Genomic DNA, 16,857 nt, shown 5'->3' with positions numbered 1-16,857 from the left:
TTAAGTTATTCTTAGAGTGGTAATAGGTGTATCATCTTTGATTGTAATACTCTGTTACTAAAGAAACAAATAATAGCTTATATATATTTGATTTATATCCAAGACAGCTCATCAGAATACATGGAATAATGATTTTTTTTAAAACAAAATTTGTTGTTTTTAACATTTGATTACTGTTCTTGTAGCTTAACTCTGTAATAACTCCCAGTGATCGTCAGCTCCTGTTATTCATATCCTTGTATCCTTCCCTCTCATACTGAACCATGACTGACCTGACTGATCAATAGAATAATGTAGAAATGACAGTACACACCCTCTTAAGCTAGGCCACATAAAACATTTTATCTCTCTTGGTCCACTCACTGGGGGGGAACTACCTACCGTGTTCTGATGACATTCAGTCAGACCTATGGAAAAGCCTGTAAGCAAGGAGCTGAAGCCTTGTGCTAACACCCAGTGCCATTTTGCCTGCTATTTAAGTGAGCCATCTTGGAAGTGGATACTCTAACTTCCAATCAGGTCTTCTGGTTATTGTAGCCTCAACTGACATCTTGCCTGCAACCTTGAGAGTTATCTCCAGAGGCCATCTAGCTAAGCTGTTGCTGAATTGCTTACCCATAGAAACTATGAAAGAATACATATTTATTGCTATTTTAAATCAGCAAGTTTTAGCATAAGTTGTGATGCAGTTATAGATAACTAATGCATCTACTAAAGAAGCAATTTTAAAATATTTCCTGTTGGTCACATAGTTTGTAGTTATAAGCATGGTGATTACAGAGTCCTTTGTCGTGTATAGAGTTATCTTTGAAAGAGACTGGGTAGTATTTTATACAATGAGTTGACTAAGTAGTCATAACTGAATTTGAGTTTTGGCTTTGTCTCCATTCACTGTCTTAAGGAAATTACTTAAAACTTATGGTAATCAGTTTTGTTTGTTTGTTTTTTACTGCAACTCTGTTAATGGGATAATTTCACTGAATTTTATAATAGTGGTTTTTCTTTTTTATTTTAATGTCAGGATGAATATGATGTTAAACTTTTAGCATGATGCTTGATACCCATCCTTCCCATTTTTTCCACAAATTAACCCCTTTCTAAGTAAAAATTCAGTTCTTTGCCACAGAGTAAGGATTTCTGTAAGCATTGGAGTTTGCAGTTTCTCCCTAGGGTATCCTATCTGTCTTATAATCTTCAATAGGCAGAGCAGTTATTACTCTACAAGTCATTTTTCTTTTGCCTAGTCTTTTTTTTTTTTTTATCATGCGCCTTAGGTGTGATTTCTTTTATGTTTATCCTGCTTGGGGTTGCACAGCCTTTTGAATTTGTTGGTGTATATTAGCAATTTGGAATATTCTCAGTTGTTTTATCTTTTAAATACTCTTTACCATTTTTCCTTATCCTTCTGGAACTGTAATTAAAATTATGTTATCAAATAAATGTTTTTAAAAAGTCTTTATTATGTAATATGTTAAATTACATACATTATATAATCTTTCAGACAATAAATGTTTTCAAAATATGTTAAACTTTTCCCTATGTTCCACATCTCTTTTATTGAATCTTTTTTTTTTAATTCATTTGTCCTCTGAACTTCCAAAGGAAAGGACAAGTATTTGGAAAATACAGTAAAGAATGTGTGACCCATGGAACACAGCAAAGGTCTAACATACTTTTAAAAACATTTATTGTCTGAAAGGTTACATATATTACGTTTCTGTGTTGCTAATCTTCTCTTCTGATTTGCCAAAATTCCATTAAACTGGCTATCAATTCTTAATTTCCATTGTAAAATTTCCATTTCTCTTTTTGTAGATTATAGTTGTTGAAAATTTCTCTCTTTTCATCAGTTTTCTCATTTCTCTTTTGTTTTTGTTTGTTTTGAGCACATAGTGATAGTAGCAAATACCCTTTATTGCTAACTATAATATCTAGGTCTCACCCTTGGGTTTATTTTTACAGTGTGTTTTTGTTTTCTTCATGATTTTTGGTTATTTGGTTCTGTCTTAAGGCATACCTGGTAATTGAACTTTCAGAATTGTAAGTGAAAAACTGTAGAGATGTGTGGTTGTGTGTGTGTGTTCGTATATGTGTGTATTTAAATCTAAGTGGAGTCTGTCTTTCCTTTACTTTGTAGATACACTGTAGATCAGTTGGAAGTTATATACCCTTACTGCAATTAGGGATTAAAATGAGTCAGAGCTCTATTGATATTTTAGTAAGTTTTGGGGTCCCATAAGGACCAGAATTTCCAACAGTGAGTGTGTGGTATTATGAGGAACATTTTCTGATAGTTCTAGAACTCTAATTCTTGTCTTCTTAATACATCAAAGCAAATGGTTTGCATTTTTGAGGTTTTTTTGTTAGCTTTTTAACCTCACACCCTATGCAGCTTTAGAAATTAAAAGTTGTCTTATAGGGAAAAGTGACTGTATAATAAGCTCAGTTCTCTGCCCCTCTCTACCACTGGAATCTTTTTTTTTTAAATTTATTTTTATTGTAAACAAATGGGATACATGTTGTTTCTAATTGTACTTGGAGTAACAGCATACCATTTGCGTAATCATACATTTACATAGGGTAATGTTGTTTGATTCATTCTGTTTTTTTCCTTCCCCCCAACCCCTCACACCCCTCTTTTCCCTCTTTACAGTCCCTCCTTCCTCCATTCTTGCCCCCCTCCCACCCCCCATTATGTGTCATCATCCGCTTATCAGTGAGATCATTCGCCTTTTGGATTTTTGAGATTGGCTTATCTCACTTAGCATGATATTCTCCAGTTTCATCCATTTGCCTGCAAATGCCATAATTTTATTATTCTTTATAGCTGAGTAATATTCCATTGTATATATATATATATACCACAGTTTCTTTATCCATTCATCAATTGAAGGGCATCTAGGTTGGTTCCACAGTCTGGCTCTTGTGAATTGAGCAGCTATGAACATTGATGTAGCTGTATCTCTGTAGTATGCTGATTTTAAGTTCTTTGGGTATAGACCAAGGAGTGGGAAGCTGGGTCAAATGGTGGTTCCATTCCAAGTTTTCTAAGGAATCTCCACACTGCTTTCCAGATTGGCTGCACTAATTTGCAGCCCCACCAGCAATGTATGAGTGTACCTTTTTCCCCACATCCTCTCCAACACCTATTGTTGCTTGTATTCTTGATAATCGCCATTCTAATTGGAGTGAGATGGAATCTTAGTGTAGTTTTGATTTGCATTTCTCTTATTACTAAAGATGGTGAACATTTTTTCATGTTTGTTGATTGCTTGTAGATCTTCTTCTGTGAAGCGTCTGTTCATATCCTTAGCCCATTTGTTGATTGGGTTATTTGTATTCTTCGTGTAGAGTTTTTTGAGTTCTTTATATATTCTGGAAATTAGTGCTCTATCTGAAGTATGAGTGGCAAAGATATTCTCCCACTCTGTAGGCTCTCTCTTCGCATTGCTGATAGTCTCCTTTGCTGAGAAAAAGCTATTTAGTTTGAATCTATCCCAGTTGTTGATTCTTGCTTTTATTTCTTGTGCTATGTGAGTCCTGTTAAGGAAGTCTGATCCTAAGCCAACAAGTTGAAGATTTGGAACTACTTTTTCTTCTATAAGATGCAAGGTCTCCGGTCTGATTTCGAGGTCCTTGATCCATTGTGAGTTGATTTTTGTGCAGGGTGAGAGATAGGGGTTTAGTTTCATTCTGTTGCATATGGATTTCCAGTTTTCCCAGCACCATTTGTTGAAGAGGCTATCTTTTCTCCATTGAATATTTTTGGCACCTTTGTCTAGTATGAGAAAATTGTATTTATTTGGGTTTGTGTCCATGTCCTCTATTGTGTACCATTGATCTACCTGTCTATTTTGGTGCCAATACCATGCCATTTTTGTTACTGTTGCTTTGTAGTATAGTTGAAGTTCTAGTATTGCGATACCCCCTGCTTCATTCTTCCTGCTAAGGATTGCTTTAGCTATTCTGGGTTTCTTATTCTTCCAGATGAATTTCATGATTGCTTGCTCTATTTCTGTAAGGTGCGTCATTGGGATTTTAATTGGAATTGCATTGAATCTGTATAGCACTTTTGGTAGTATACCACTAGAATCTTGACCTCTCAAATCTCCAAACTTGTCTCATGAGCACAAAAAGGTTTGCTGCTTTTCCTGTCCCCAGCAGTGACCATTTTCCCTCCCAGAGCCTGGGTTCTCAGACCCTTTTCTTACACCCAGAATTGGTAAATGTTTCTAGGAAGACAATGTCTATAGAATGCCAGCTCACTTCTCTGATTTCTCTTACAATCTTGACCCTTCTGGTAAGGTTGCCTCCGTAACTCTTTGATTCCTGGAGCAGTTGACATGTATTTTATCAAGGCTTTGCTGTTATTCTGGGTTGTGGGCATTGATGTACCTCAAGGTACTTTAATATTGGCTGGGTGGTGAAAACTAGGGAGTTATTTTCAAAGTAAATATCAGTGAGTAGATTACTTTTGTGAATTTCTATTTAGTCTGACTTTGTGCGTCACAGTTTTTGATAATGTGAACTTTTTTGTTTGTCATTACTTAATTGAAGTAAAATTAATTTTTTCTGAATCGTTTTTGTAATAATTTTTATAACTATCCTTGATTTATTATTCATAGTCATTATAGTCAATATTGATTACCAAATTTATTCCTTAACTGTGAGGGTGAAGAGTATCTTATGATGCTATACCAAACAGTATACTTGAACATACAAAGTTAGTGACAATATTACCGCAAGTCTGTATACCCCTGTTTTCAACTTTTGAACTTTAGCAGTGAATATACCCAGTTGGAAAAAGGAAACCTGAAGATCTTAACCTTTAACTTGTCGTTGCAGTTATTGACAATGGGTGAGGGGACCATCTCTTGTTCCTCCTTAGGAAATGTGTGTTGAATGTTTCAAACAAACAAATCTGCAACAATTGTCGTTTTTCTCTACTTTTTATGCAGGAAGAAGAGAGTGAAGAGGAACCCAAACTCAAGTATGAAAGGCTTTCTAATGGAGTTACTGAAATTCTTCAGAAGGATGCAGCTAGCTGCATGACAGTCCATGACAAGGTAAGGTGCACTTCCAAAGGACTCTTTTTTGTGTTGGTAGTTTGCACTTTGGAGTCCTGAAGCTTGTGGGGTGTTTTTTTACAGTGATTATATCTCCCAGCCATTCCTCCTCTCTTATTCCTCACTGACAACAAAATCACCACCCAGGTATTTTACACACACACACACACACACACACACACACACATTCTGAGGGTGTATCAAGTAGAATTTAGAAAATGATGGAAAAGATTTACATGATTTTGAGAACTCCATCAGTCAGTTCCTCAAATCATAAGGATTAGATTGGGAAAACATTAAGGTTAGAAACAGTGTGAAGCTCAATGCTTTCATAAGGGAAGAAGAGATTACATTGGAGATCTTAGAAATCAGTAGAAATGCCTGCAATTTCTCTTTATATATTACGCAAACAAATAAATAGATCCTATAATTGAGTTCTTGGTATAACAAGGCTCCCACCCACTTTTACAGTCCAGACTAGGTACTAGAGAGCACCTTTCACCTCTTCTTGGACCAGAATAGCCTTTGTTGTGGTTGGAATAGTGGACACTAGGGTGTTGTAATCATTTGTTTTTTTCCTGTGACTCTGTGAGTAGATCTTGGTCCTTCTTTCCAAGGCAGACTCCTGACCGCTGATCCATCTGCTGGCTTTTCCTGTTATCGGCAGTGTTGCCTCCTTCTCCTGCTTGCCTCACACCCAGTTCCTTTTTGCTTCAGATTTTGTTCCCTTGTAGACATACCTGTACTCACTCTATAGCATATGAGAACATCTGTTCTCTCTTGTTTTACCAGAAACCCTCTTCTCTGAGGCCCTGCCATTTGGCTGCAACACCAGGGTTGACCCCTTCCCCCAGCTTCCTAGCCCTTTTATTCGCTCATTGAAGACTGGCCTTGCAGTTCTTCATCTTCATTTAATTCCAGTGTTTTTCACCTCCTCCTGTTTCCTCCCCTCCTGTTAAGACCACATTCTGCACGATGTCAGTACCTAGAACTTGAGGACCTGCAGTCTTCAGTATCGGCTCTGTTGACTCCTTTTGTCCTTTAGGCTTTCACATTCATTTTCCTACAATCTTGTTCTGTGACTTTTTAGAGTCTCAATTTTTGAACTGTTCTTTCTTTTTCACTTCTTACTGTGTGAAATGATTAATTATCCTAATCTGTCAGTGTGTTCACTTGTCTCGCATCCCCATCTTCACATTGTATGCCTCAGCCATACTCTGAACACTGAATTAGTGCCATAATGACCATGACAGCTAGTATTAGTAGGGTTTCACATGCCCAGGTAAATTTGTCACTGAAAATCGCTATCACTCCATCAGCTCCTTTCGTCCTCAGTCCATTGTCCCTTTACTCTCAGAGGATGATGTCACTTCTATTTAAGAAAATAGAAATTGAAACCATGAGAGGCACGATTGGTCTCAGTTCGTGACCTCTTTCCTGCTTCGTCCAAATCCACACCTCTCCTTAACCACAAGAGGTTTTCTTTCTCCAGTTCAAGGATCTTTTTGTTTACTTTTCTTAGTTGCTTCAGTTCATTTCCTCCATTCAGTACTAGCCTCAGGTAACCACTAATCCAATTTCTGTCTGTGTAGATTTGCCTATTTTGGATATTTCAGATAAATGCAGTCATACATTATTTGATCTCTTGTGTTGGCTTGTTTCTCTTGGCGTGTGTTTTTGAAGTTCATTCATGATGGAACATATGTTAGTAGTACTTCATTCTTTTTTATTGCTGAATAGTATTCTGTTATGTGAATGTACCATTCTTGTCTATAAATTTGCCATTTGGTGTATAGTTTCCTGATTTTAAATTGTGACTCACCTCTTCTCAAAATGTCTTTAACTTGACACCATCCTCTTACTATTTTCTTGATAATTTCTGATATTCCCTCTGTTTCTTTCACTCTTGCTTGCATCCACCTTTTCCCTGCATGTTAGTTTTCCCAAGATTTGATTCATTATCCACATTTCTCATATTTTTACCTTTTCTTTGTTTTGAATTGCAAGACTTCTGTGGAAGTCTTACCTTCACCAGAACAGCATGAGTATGTATATAGGTGCCTCCTAAACATTTCTGCTTTTTATCTCTTTTTACTTGAGCTTCAGCATGTCTGTAATGAATTAATCTTCTTTTCCTTCTAAACTTACATGTAGTTTTATTTTTCTCTGTCCCATTTAGTGGTATCACCATTTCCTTTGTCACCTAAGCCAAAGGTGACTTTTCCCACTTCCCCAAAGCCATTTCCCAAGTCATTCCGTAAGTCCTGGTAATATTCTTTTCCCCCTGCTGTATTATAGGCTTTCTTCTTCTCCTGCCTGAACTTGGTAAACAGGTACTCTCTTGTGCCTCTCATTTTACCTCTTTAAACCCATCTGCCTCCTGGTTACCAGGATATGTTGGAAATACAGATTTGTATGATTTTCATCATTTACAAAATAAAATCTGAGCTTGATATGGAATGTAAGGCCCTCTGAGATCTTGTGCCTGTGTCTTGTATCGTATCACTTTGTCATAAAGGTGGTACTGTGGTAGCAACACTTGGCAGTTTTTACTCACAACACCCTTCTGCTTAGATTCTACTCCCCAGCTTGAATCCACTGCCTGAACCCTTCTCTTTCATTAGTCTAGGCATTCCTCATTTCTTCCTGGCTCATACACATATATGAATTAATGTATTTTCCTTCAGATTCGCTTTTATTCTAGTCCACTCATAACACTTCTACAAAAGTAATCTTTTAGAAATTCCACTGTGATAATGTAGTCCTCCTCAAAATTCTTAATTGGCTTCCTGATGTCTTCAGATTTTTCACTATTCACCCTACCTTTTATCTCTCCATAAATATTCAAATGCTTCTAGCCAACCTTTCCATCCCTATCACCTGTCTCTTCTTCTGGCATGAGTATGATGCTTCATCCATATTAAATGGCACATAATTTCTTGATTTTCTCTTGTTTTTGTGGTATGCTTTGAGCAGGTTGTATTTATTCTGCCTTAAAATGGTCTTTAGCACCAGCCTACTGTTGGCTTCTGTTATTTAATTCCTTCATGCTTAGCACAGCTGACACTTCTTGCATTCCATAAGGTCTTACAGATACTTCCATTTTAACCATACTCATTAAATTTAATGACAGTCAATCAATTTTTATATATATCTCCCTCAGTATACCAGAACCTTTTAGTCACATTGCTAAGAACATTGTAGTACTTTTTGTATGTTTGTTGAATGAACCATTGAATGACTAAAATGGAGAACACAGTTTGTCACTTTTTAACACCTTTTTTACAAATCATCTTGGCCAGAGAGCTAATTAATGGTTGGGAACAGTAATCAATATTGACTTTTAGATCATGAACTCTTAATCTGAGGTCCATGTCTTTATCAAGAGAATTCTGATCCATTTGAGAGCACTTCAGTATTTAATTTTATTTTTGTGGTGCTAGGGACTGAACCTAGGGTCTTCATTCTACATAGTGCTGAATTGCTGAGTTACAGCCCCAGCACCATATTTCAGCTTTTACCCCTTACCCTAATTCTATAGTCCTTGACTATAGAAGGGGAAGTCTCATCAATTGCCAGAACTTATTTCCTCATATGTAATTGAAGGCCCTTCTAGTTCTAAAACTTGGAATACTATAAAACACTATGAGAAAGGTAGATGATATTACGGAGCTGACCAAATTTGAAATGTGCTACTTCTTGTTTCTTTTGTGTTGTTCCCAGGATGGCTTACCTTCTCTTCTACTTGTTCACCTACATAATTCAGTCCTGCAAAGTAAAAGCAGTTAGGCCTAGTGGATTTTAAAGGATGGGATGCCCAGTCTGATAGTTTATAAAGCAAATCAAGTTTCTGTAATTAAACATTAAGGGGGTTAATGAAATTCTGTTTATTCTTTGTTCATCTTAGATTTTAAGTGCTTTTTAGTTTAAAAAGAAACAAAACTCAGTATATGTAAAAGCTTAAGGCTGTTAAATGGTAAAATATGAAGGATTTGCATTTATTTCCTATTACATTTGTGGCCAATTTGACATTTTACGTTTTTTTTTTGTTTTATTTTGTTGAAGGCATCAGCAGATGAATAAGACTCATTCGTGATTTTAATAGTTACATAAATGTAATCAGCTTATTAAACTTTTTTTGAAGTGCACATAATTGTTTATTTCTAAAAGGAAGTAGCAAGAATTTAAACGATTAAGTGTTTTCCTAAACAAAGGTAGCTTGTCATAAAAAAAAATCACATTTTTTTCAAAAATATATTCTAAAACAATTGTATTTTTAGATTGAAACTATAAAATCAAAATAATATTTTTTTTCTATCTTAAATATTACATGAATGAAAGTAGTAATTTGTGGGGATGGGAAGAAGAGAAAGAATTAATATATGAGTAGAATATCCTGCATAGAACCTCTAAAACTTTGATAAAATAAAATGCAATTAGAAGTTCAAAAATGGCCTTTACAGTGGTGTCAGAGAATGACAAGAGTATTAAAGCATTTTAAGGATCCAACCTCCCTTAGTTTCCTAACAAACTAAATACAGTATTTATGAGGAGAATCAATACTGTGAGATACTTGGGGTGCTGGGAGCTTTTAAGACCCATTCTTTTACCACAGAGAGCCTCAGAATGGAGTATCATTTGTTTTCAGTTGGTATTTTATTTGGTGGTTTTTTATTCAAATATTGTCAAGAGTGTCACCGTAGACATAAAATTATAACCATTTGCATCCTCTGTTTGTGGTTAGAACGTTGTTTTGCTTTGGAGAAAATATTCCTATTTGGTTTAAATATTCAGACTAATTTCCCCCCAGAATTACCTCTAACCCCTTTCCCTTCCAGTGCCCAAGCATCCTGTTTTCACCAGGCTCGCTGTCTACCCTGGATGACTAATCGTCCTGGCACCTGGTGCATTCAGGCAGGCCTGTGCAGCGGAATCGTCATACCTAGTTATGTCTGCACACCTGATGTTTTATTAACCAGTATTGATTTTTTTACCCGGGGGACTTTTTTCTTCCTGAAAAAGGCAACCTTGCAGGAGTGAAAGGCATTGCAGGGGATGAATTTCTAATGAACCCCTTCTTTCCCTTTTTGTGACTCTTCTTTAATGTAGCTTCATTTTTTAAGTGCCTGAACTGAAATTTCATTTTAAGCAATTCCATTTTGATAAATCCTTTTAAATCTTGACTTTCTGTAAGGTTATTTTTTAAAGATTGTGCTGCTTGACTGAAATGCTTAGTAGTGCCTGTAAATTTGAGCATTTCATTATAGGTTGCAATGAAGCATGCTCACATGCAATGAAATACAGAGAATTTTGAACTTCTTGAGTAATGTTTAAAGAAATAAAAAGGAAGAGAAATCTCATGTCATATTTCAGGTAGTCCTCAAGTTTCTTCTAGTTCGTTTAGGATCTGTTCAAAGAAGTAAAGAAATAGTGGAGTTATGAAGTAACCTTATATCATAAAATGAATATGTAGCTCGACAGTTATTTAGTGACAGAAGAGGATTTTTTGCATTAGAATATAAACATTTATACTCAATATTTATAGTAACTCTCTTAGAGACATCCTAAAGCTAACTGATAGTGTAAGTACATCTGAGGGTTTTTTTATCCCTCAGTATGGCATGAATTATCCATTCAAAAAATAATACTTGGTTGTTTGTATGCATTTTTGCATTGAACTTAAATGATAGCATAGATTTACACATTTGCCATAAATTAGGGGGAGTTTCTTAATCATTCCCTTCTGACTTTGTATTCAGCTCTAGGTTGGTTGTGCTTTCACGGCTGCATTTTTAATTTACTGCCTCAGTCCATCAGGCATTGTGTACAGACTGCATACACACCATTAGTTGTCAGTAGATGAGGGTCCTCATGAGTCATTCTGACAGCTAGCTTGCACTATCACAATAAAATAGGTCCTGTTCTGTCATTTCTCTGAAGCTGGAAACAAACCTTCTCCAAGGAATGTATATCTTCCAAGATATTACAGATCATTTATGCATTAAGCGTTGTCATTTTGAAAATGGTTTTATTACTTATTCTTTATTAATAGTACATTAATTAACTGGCCCTTCTGTTCTATTTACAGTTTTTGGCACTGGGCACACATTATGGCAAGGTTTATTTACTTGATGTCCAGGGAAACATCACTCAGAAGTTTGATGTAGTAAGTATGTGGTATAAAATAATGTTTGTGTTAAACTTCATGCTAAGAATTTATGCTCTACGGTATAGTTTTAGCATCTTGTTTTAAGAGCACAAAGAGGATCTTTATCAATTAAAACAGTACTGAGTGTAAATCTAAACTTTATAGTATGTGCTAAAAATTTTTATAAGTGAACTTGTAGAAGGAAAGATCTGTATGTGTGTATATATATATGTATACACATACATTATATAATTTGATTGAAATCTTTTATATATATTTTGACTGGGTATCTCTATATAGTAACTCCATGTAAAACTTATTAGTATAAATATTCCTTTTTTTTTTTTAGTTAATTATAGTCATCCATTTAACTGCAAATGGAGAGTTTAGAATGCTCCAATGTACTTTTAAAATTTTAATGATGTAGAGTGTCTAGGTGAATTGTTATTAGATGTAAAAATACTGCTTTTGTTAGTGAATAGTGCTAGTTTATATATCCTGAGAGTTTGTGGAAGCCTTAAAGTATGAACCCCCTCAGTTAGTGCTTAATGTCACTTGGAAGTACATGCCTTGTCATCTTATTGAGATACTACAAATAACTGAAAATTGATTGATCACCTTACTAGATGAGTTTATCTCTTCTGAATATATAAAGCTAAAATATTTTATGTGACTTTTTTGGGGTTTGGACTCGGGAATTTTATGAATTGAAAGCCAAGCTTTTTATTATTTTTTTAAATTGCGATTTGGAGTCATTGAGAATAAAGAAAATGTTGAATTTGAAGTTTGATTTTGGTGTGTAAGGTATACCTTAAAAGAATTTATAACTTCTATTTTTGTGTGAATATTAATGTTTGTGTTGAAAAAGGTACTCATTGTGGGGGCAGAGATTACTTTTTTGAAGAAAACAGGAGCACCTGTGAAAGATCCATCATAAGGTACTGATGTATTTTACAAGGAGACTGCAGTTTCTAAAGCTGATGCATCATGTGTGGAAAGGAAAAGGAATGCCTTGTTTTGCTTAAAAGAAATGGAACCACAGAATGGTGACAGAATCTTTGGAGCAGCACAGAAAGGGAAATATGCACACTAATCATACTGACACCTCAGGGAAATCGTGGCTTCTTGATCTGCTTTAGCGTCCCTTTCAGGCAAGAGGCATGTACTTTTGACCCTCTCTCATCTACCTCCTGCACACTGGACACATCAGCATACATCTTGATATCCTAAACATCTGGTGTTTCAGTTACCAACCACTAAAATGTGTAACTGGACCAGGGTATGTGTGTGCGTGTGTGTGTGTGTGTGTGTGTGTGAGAGAGAGAGAGAGAGAGAGAGAGAGAGAGAGAGAGAGAGAGAGAGAGAGAGAATGTGAATGAATGATGTTATGCTTGTTTCCTCATCTTTAAAAAAGAGTTTGTCTGTATGGTCTCTTAAATTTCCTGCTCCAGTTTGATGATTTCTCAGAGGTTCTGCTTCTACGTAAGTCTTTTTAATTTGTGTTGTATAGAAGTTGCAGTGTTTGCTTGCTAAGAGTTGAGGTATGTACTGTTGATATCACTTCCGAAAAGCAATCCTTGTGTCTCCTCATTGTGTACCTTCAAATATAGCTTCTCTGAAGTCATTTTCATATCAGTTTTATCCTACATCCATTTCTTTCAGATGATTTATGATATACATAAATTTTCCCTAACCTTTATTCAGCCCACCCCAGTCCTGCTTGTATGACATTTTTGAAATCAAGCTTTCTATAGCTTTGCATCATTTTTTGGCAGGGGAGGATGATTGGTGCTGTTTTCGTTTGTTTACCCAAGAAGTTGATAGTCCATGTGGGAAAGTTTTACATAAGGCTAAGTCTTCTTGATGATCAGTATCATATTAAATGACTTTTAAGTGATGTTTCAGATTTTAACTATCTTTTGAAATAAGTCTAAATCTTGACTTCTCATCTGTGAGATTTTCCCCTTTATTCTTTTTTCCCTCCTGTGTGTGATGATGTGGTTGCTTTGTAGGCCTCTTTCATTGTCCTTTTATAAAGGAAATCGTTCAATTCTAAAAATTGTATCTCTTTATTTTCTTTGTATGTAATGATTGCCATATTTAATCAAGAACTTTTTTCTCCATTAGAAACACAGTGAAAAACAAGGATTTTATCAAATTTTTGAAATTACACTCTTAGGAGGAGGGTTGAGGAGTTTCCTTGAACTCCAGGTTGTATTCTATTGGTATTCCTGTTTTTTCATTTAGGATTAAATTTACAGACTCCATTCCTTAGTTGCTGATCTTTTGTACTTCTCCTGTTCATATGCTAACAAAATCCCCAAACTCCTTAACTCTTAGGATTTTGTTTTAACTCATTTCTTCTAGGTCCCTTTGTTTCTGGTCACCCTCCACATCCAGTCTTCAGTGCGTCCCAACATTCCAGTGCTCCTCATGACTTCCCAGACAGAGTCCTAATTAGCTAAGCATTCCAGACTCTGGTCGTGGCCAGGAACTACCTTTTCAATATCAGTTTTAGTTTCTTCCCTCTCTGGTCATTATCATCTGATTATTGCTTTCAACATGCTTGTTCCTAAGCTTTTAATCATGTCTTTTCCCCCTAGAATGCCTTTCTTCAGTTAGGTTTCATTCTTTCTGTGAAGTCCTCTCCCTGGATTATTGTCCTGAGTTATGTCCTTGCTCTGAACTCCTGTATTATTATCATTTCACTTGTAGTATTGTTCTTCATCCTTTTCAGGTCTTGGAGGGCAGGGGCCATGTCTGCTATACTCCTTCCCTCTTCCTTTCCCTTCTTGTTTCTCTGGGCTCTTTGGTACCCAATAAGCAGATGTTGGCTAATATAATTTTGAATCATACCTAAGAAATGTTTTTTGTCATTGTTCAACCTTTCAGGAGAACCCGTGGGAACCAGGTCATTGCTCTCCTATGTACTAGTCACTCAAAACTTCCTCATGATATTTATAATTAGAAGTTTTTATACTGTTATCTACTGTAGACTGAATTTTGTTATCATCTTCTCCCCTAATTAATACTTTTAAGCCTTAACTCTAATGTGATAGCATTTGGAGACAGAACCTTTGGGAGGTGATTAGGTTTAGATGAGGTCACTAGGGTGGGGTTTTCATGATGGGATTAGTGCACTTGTAGGAAGAGGCATCAGAATGTTCCTCCTGTAAGCCCCAGGAGGCTGCAGTCTGTAAGCCATGAAGAGAGCCTCTAGTGGAAACCACCATGCTGGCATCCTGGTCTATGATTTCCAGCTTCCAGAACTATGAGAAAATAAATCTTCTTTGTTTAAGCCACCCTATATTGTTTTGTTATGGAAACTCAAGCTACCATGAGATCTCTTAAATTCTATTTTGGAAAGAGAACCCTCTTTTTCAGCAATACATATCAAGTTGCTAATAAATACTCAGACCTTTCCTAGTTGCTATGAGTAATTCATGAAATCTTTGGAGTTTAGAAGCTGAGACTTTGAAAGGTCATTCCCAGATATAAAATGTGCTGAGTAAAGAATTCTGAGGGAAATTGAGCTTGAACTGTTCTGGTTATGTGCTTCATGTCCACTTCCTTTCCCATCCTCCTCTCCTGGTACACTCAATGTCTCCCTAGTGTGTCTAGGCATTCTTATTAAGTCATGTCCCTAACCTGAATAAAAGGATGTTTTTGTAACTGGTCTGTGAATGACCATGGCTTCATTTTTCTCCCTGGACATTAGGACTCAGCCACTGTTCAGGTTGCACTCTGACCTTTTGTTGCTTTGTTTGGCTCAGAAGATTTCATTTCTTTTTTTTTTTTCTTTAATTATTTTTTAATTTTTTACAGACTGAATTTTGATTCATTGTATACAAATGGGGTACATCATTTCATTTCTGTGGTTGTACACGATGTAGATTCATACCATTTGTGTAATCACACATGTACATAGGGTAATGATGTCTGTCTCATTCCACCATTTTTCATATCCCCCCTCCCTCTCATTTCCTTCTACATAATCTAAAGTTCTTCCATTCTTCCCTCACTTCCTACCCTCCCACTCCCATTATATATCATCGGCCTTTGGTTTTTTGGGATTGGCTTATTTCACTTAGCATGATATTCTCCAGCTCCATCCATTTACCTGCAAATGCCATAATATTATTATTCTTTATGGCTGAATAATATTCCATTGTGTATATATACCACAGTTTCTTTATCCACTCCATACACACTTCAGATAGAGCACTTATCTCCAAAATTTATAAAGAACTAACAAAACTTTATGCCCAAAATACAAAGAACTGGATAGACACTTTACAGAAGACACTCAGACGATTAATAAACATATGAAAAAGTGTTCAACATCTCTAGTAATTAGAGAAATGCAAATTAAAACAACTCTAATATTTCATCTTACTCCAGTTAGAATGGCTGTTATCAAGAACACAAACAATAATCGATGTTGGCGTGGATGTGGGGAAAAAGGCACACTTTTACGTTGCTGGTAGAGTTGCAAATTGATGTAGCCACTCTGGAAAGCAGTGTGGAGAATCCTCAGAAAACTTGGAATGGACCCACCTTTTGACCCAGTTATCCCACTCCTCAGTTTATACCCAAAGGACTTAAAATCAGCGTACTACAGTAATGCAGCCACATCACTGTTTATAGCAGCTATAAACAATAGCTAGATTGTGGAACCAACCTAGAATTCATTTCTAATATGTGAGTTCCTTGTATCTTTGTATTGGTATATAAATATTTGGAAGATCACCCACTTATTTCTTCAAGTTTCATCAAAGGAAATACTTTTCTTCCCTAAAAGTTTAATGTTCCTTTAAGCTTCTTAAATTTTTAATTTTCATACACACCTCTTGTATCTTTTGCATGACAATCATCTCCTCTGTGTTATCTCCACTAGAGCATATGGTATATTTGTTGAGATTGTTTCTCTAATTTCATTCTCCTCATGGAATGCTAGCTTCTTGAGGGCAGTTGCTTAGTATAATTCATCTTGCTATTCTCAGTTCTCAACATAAAAGCTTGATAGAATTAATAGAAGTGAGAAACAGAATTTGGCTAAACTCTTGGGCGTTTGGCACATGTCTGTAATCGCAGCAACTCAGGCTGAGACAGGAGGAGTGCAAGTTCAAGTCCAGCCTCAGCAACTTAGAAAGGTCCTAAGCAACTTAGTGAGACCCTGTCTCAAAATTTTAAGTAAAATAGGGTGGGGGTGCAGGTTTGTGACTGAGTGGTTAAGAACCACTGGATCCAATCCCTGGTACCTCTTATCACCCCTGCCCCCCACCAAAAAAAAGAATTTGGTTGAACTAATACAGTCATATGCTGCAAAATGACATTTCAGACAATGATACACTACATATACTACAGTGGTCCCATAAGATTATATCTTCTAGTGATGTTGTAGTCACCTTAGTTCATGGAAGTATACTCTGTAATATTGACACAATCATGAAGTTGCATAAGAATTAAGCAACACATGACTATAATTCCAAATGTGAAAAATTCCATATGTCTGTGCCATTTTCCAGATAATCAAGGTTTTATACCTTCCTTTCCTACATCTTAGTTACTGTGTATATATTGTGGGAAATCATGGACATGACCAACTCTTTGAGAATTAATACAGATAACATAATTTTTATG

At 36.0% G+C, this 16,857-nt stretch overlaps 1 protein-coding gene across 1 annotated transcript in view; it reads left to right on the top strand.

Moving 5' to 3' along the window:
• The window catches only part of Vps41 (VPS41 subunit of HOPS complex), a 165,871-nt gene that overhangs the window by 34,481 nt on the left and 114,533 nt on the right, over positions 1-16,857 (top strand). The window contains exons 3-4 of the mRNA XM_047561881.1: positions 4,959-5,066; positions 11,155-11,232. Coding sequence (XP_047417837.1) covers positions 4,959-5,066; positions 11,155-11,232 — 186 coding nt within the window. The remainder of the gene's footprint in view (positions 1-4,958; positions 5,067-11,154; positions 11,233-16,857) is intronic.

This window comes from Sciurus carolinensis, chromosome 8, assembly GCF_902686445.1.
Source record: "Sciurus carolinensis chromosome 8, mSciCar1.2, whole genome shotgun sequence".
Classification (NCBI taxonomy): domain Eukaryota; kingdom Metazoa; phylum Chordata; class Mammalia; order Rodentia; family Sciuridae; genus Sciurus; species Sciurus carolinensis.
This window is presented reverse-complemented; position numbering and strand designations above follow the sequence as displayed.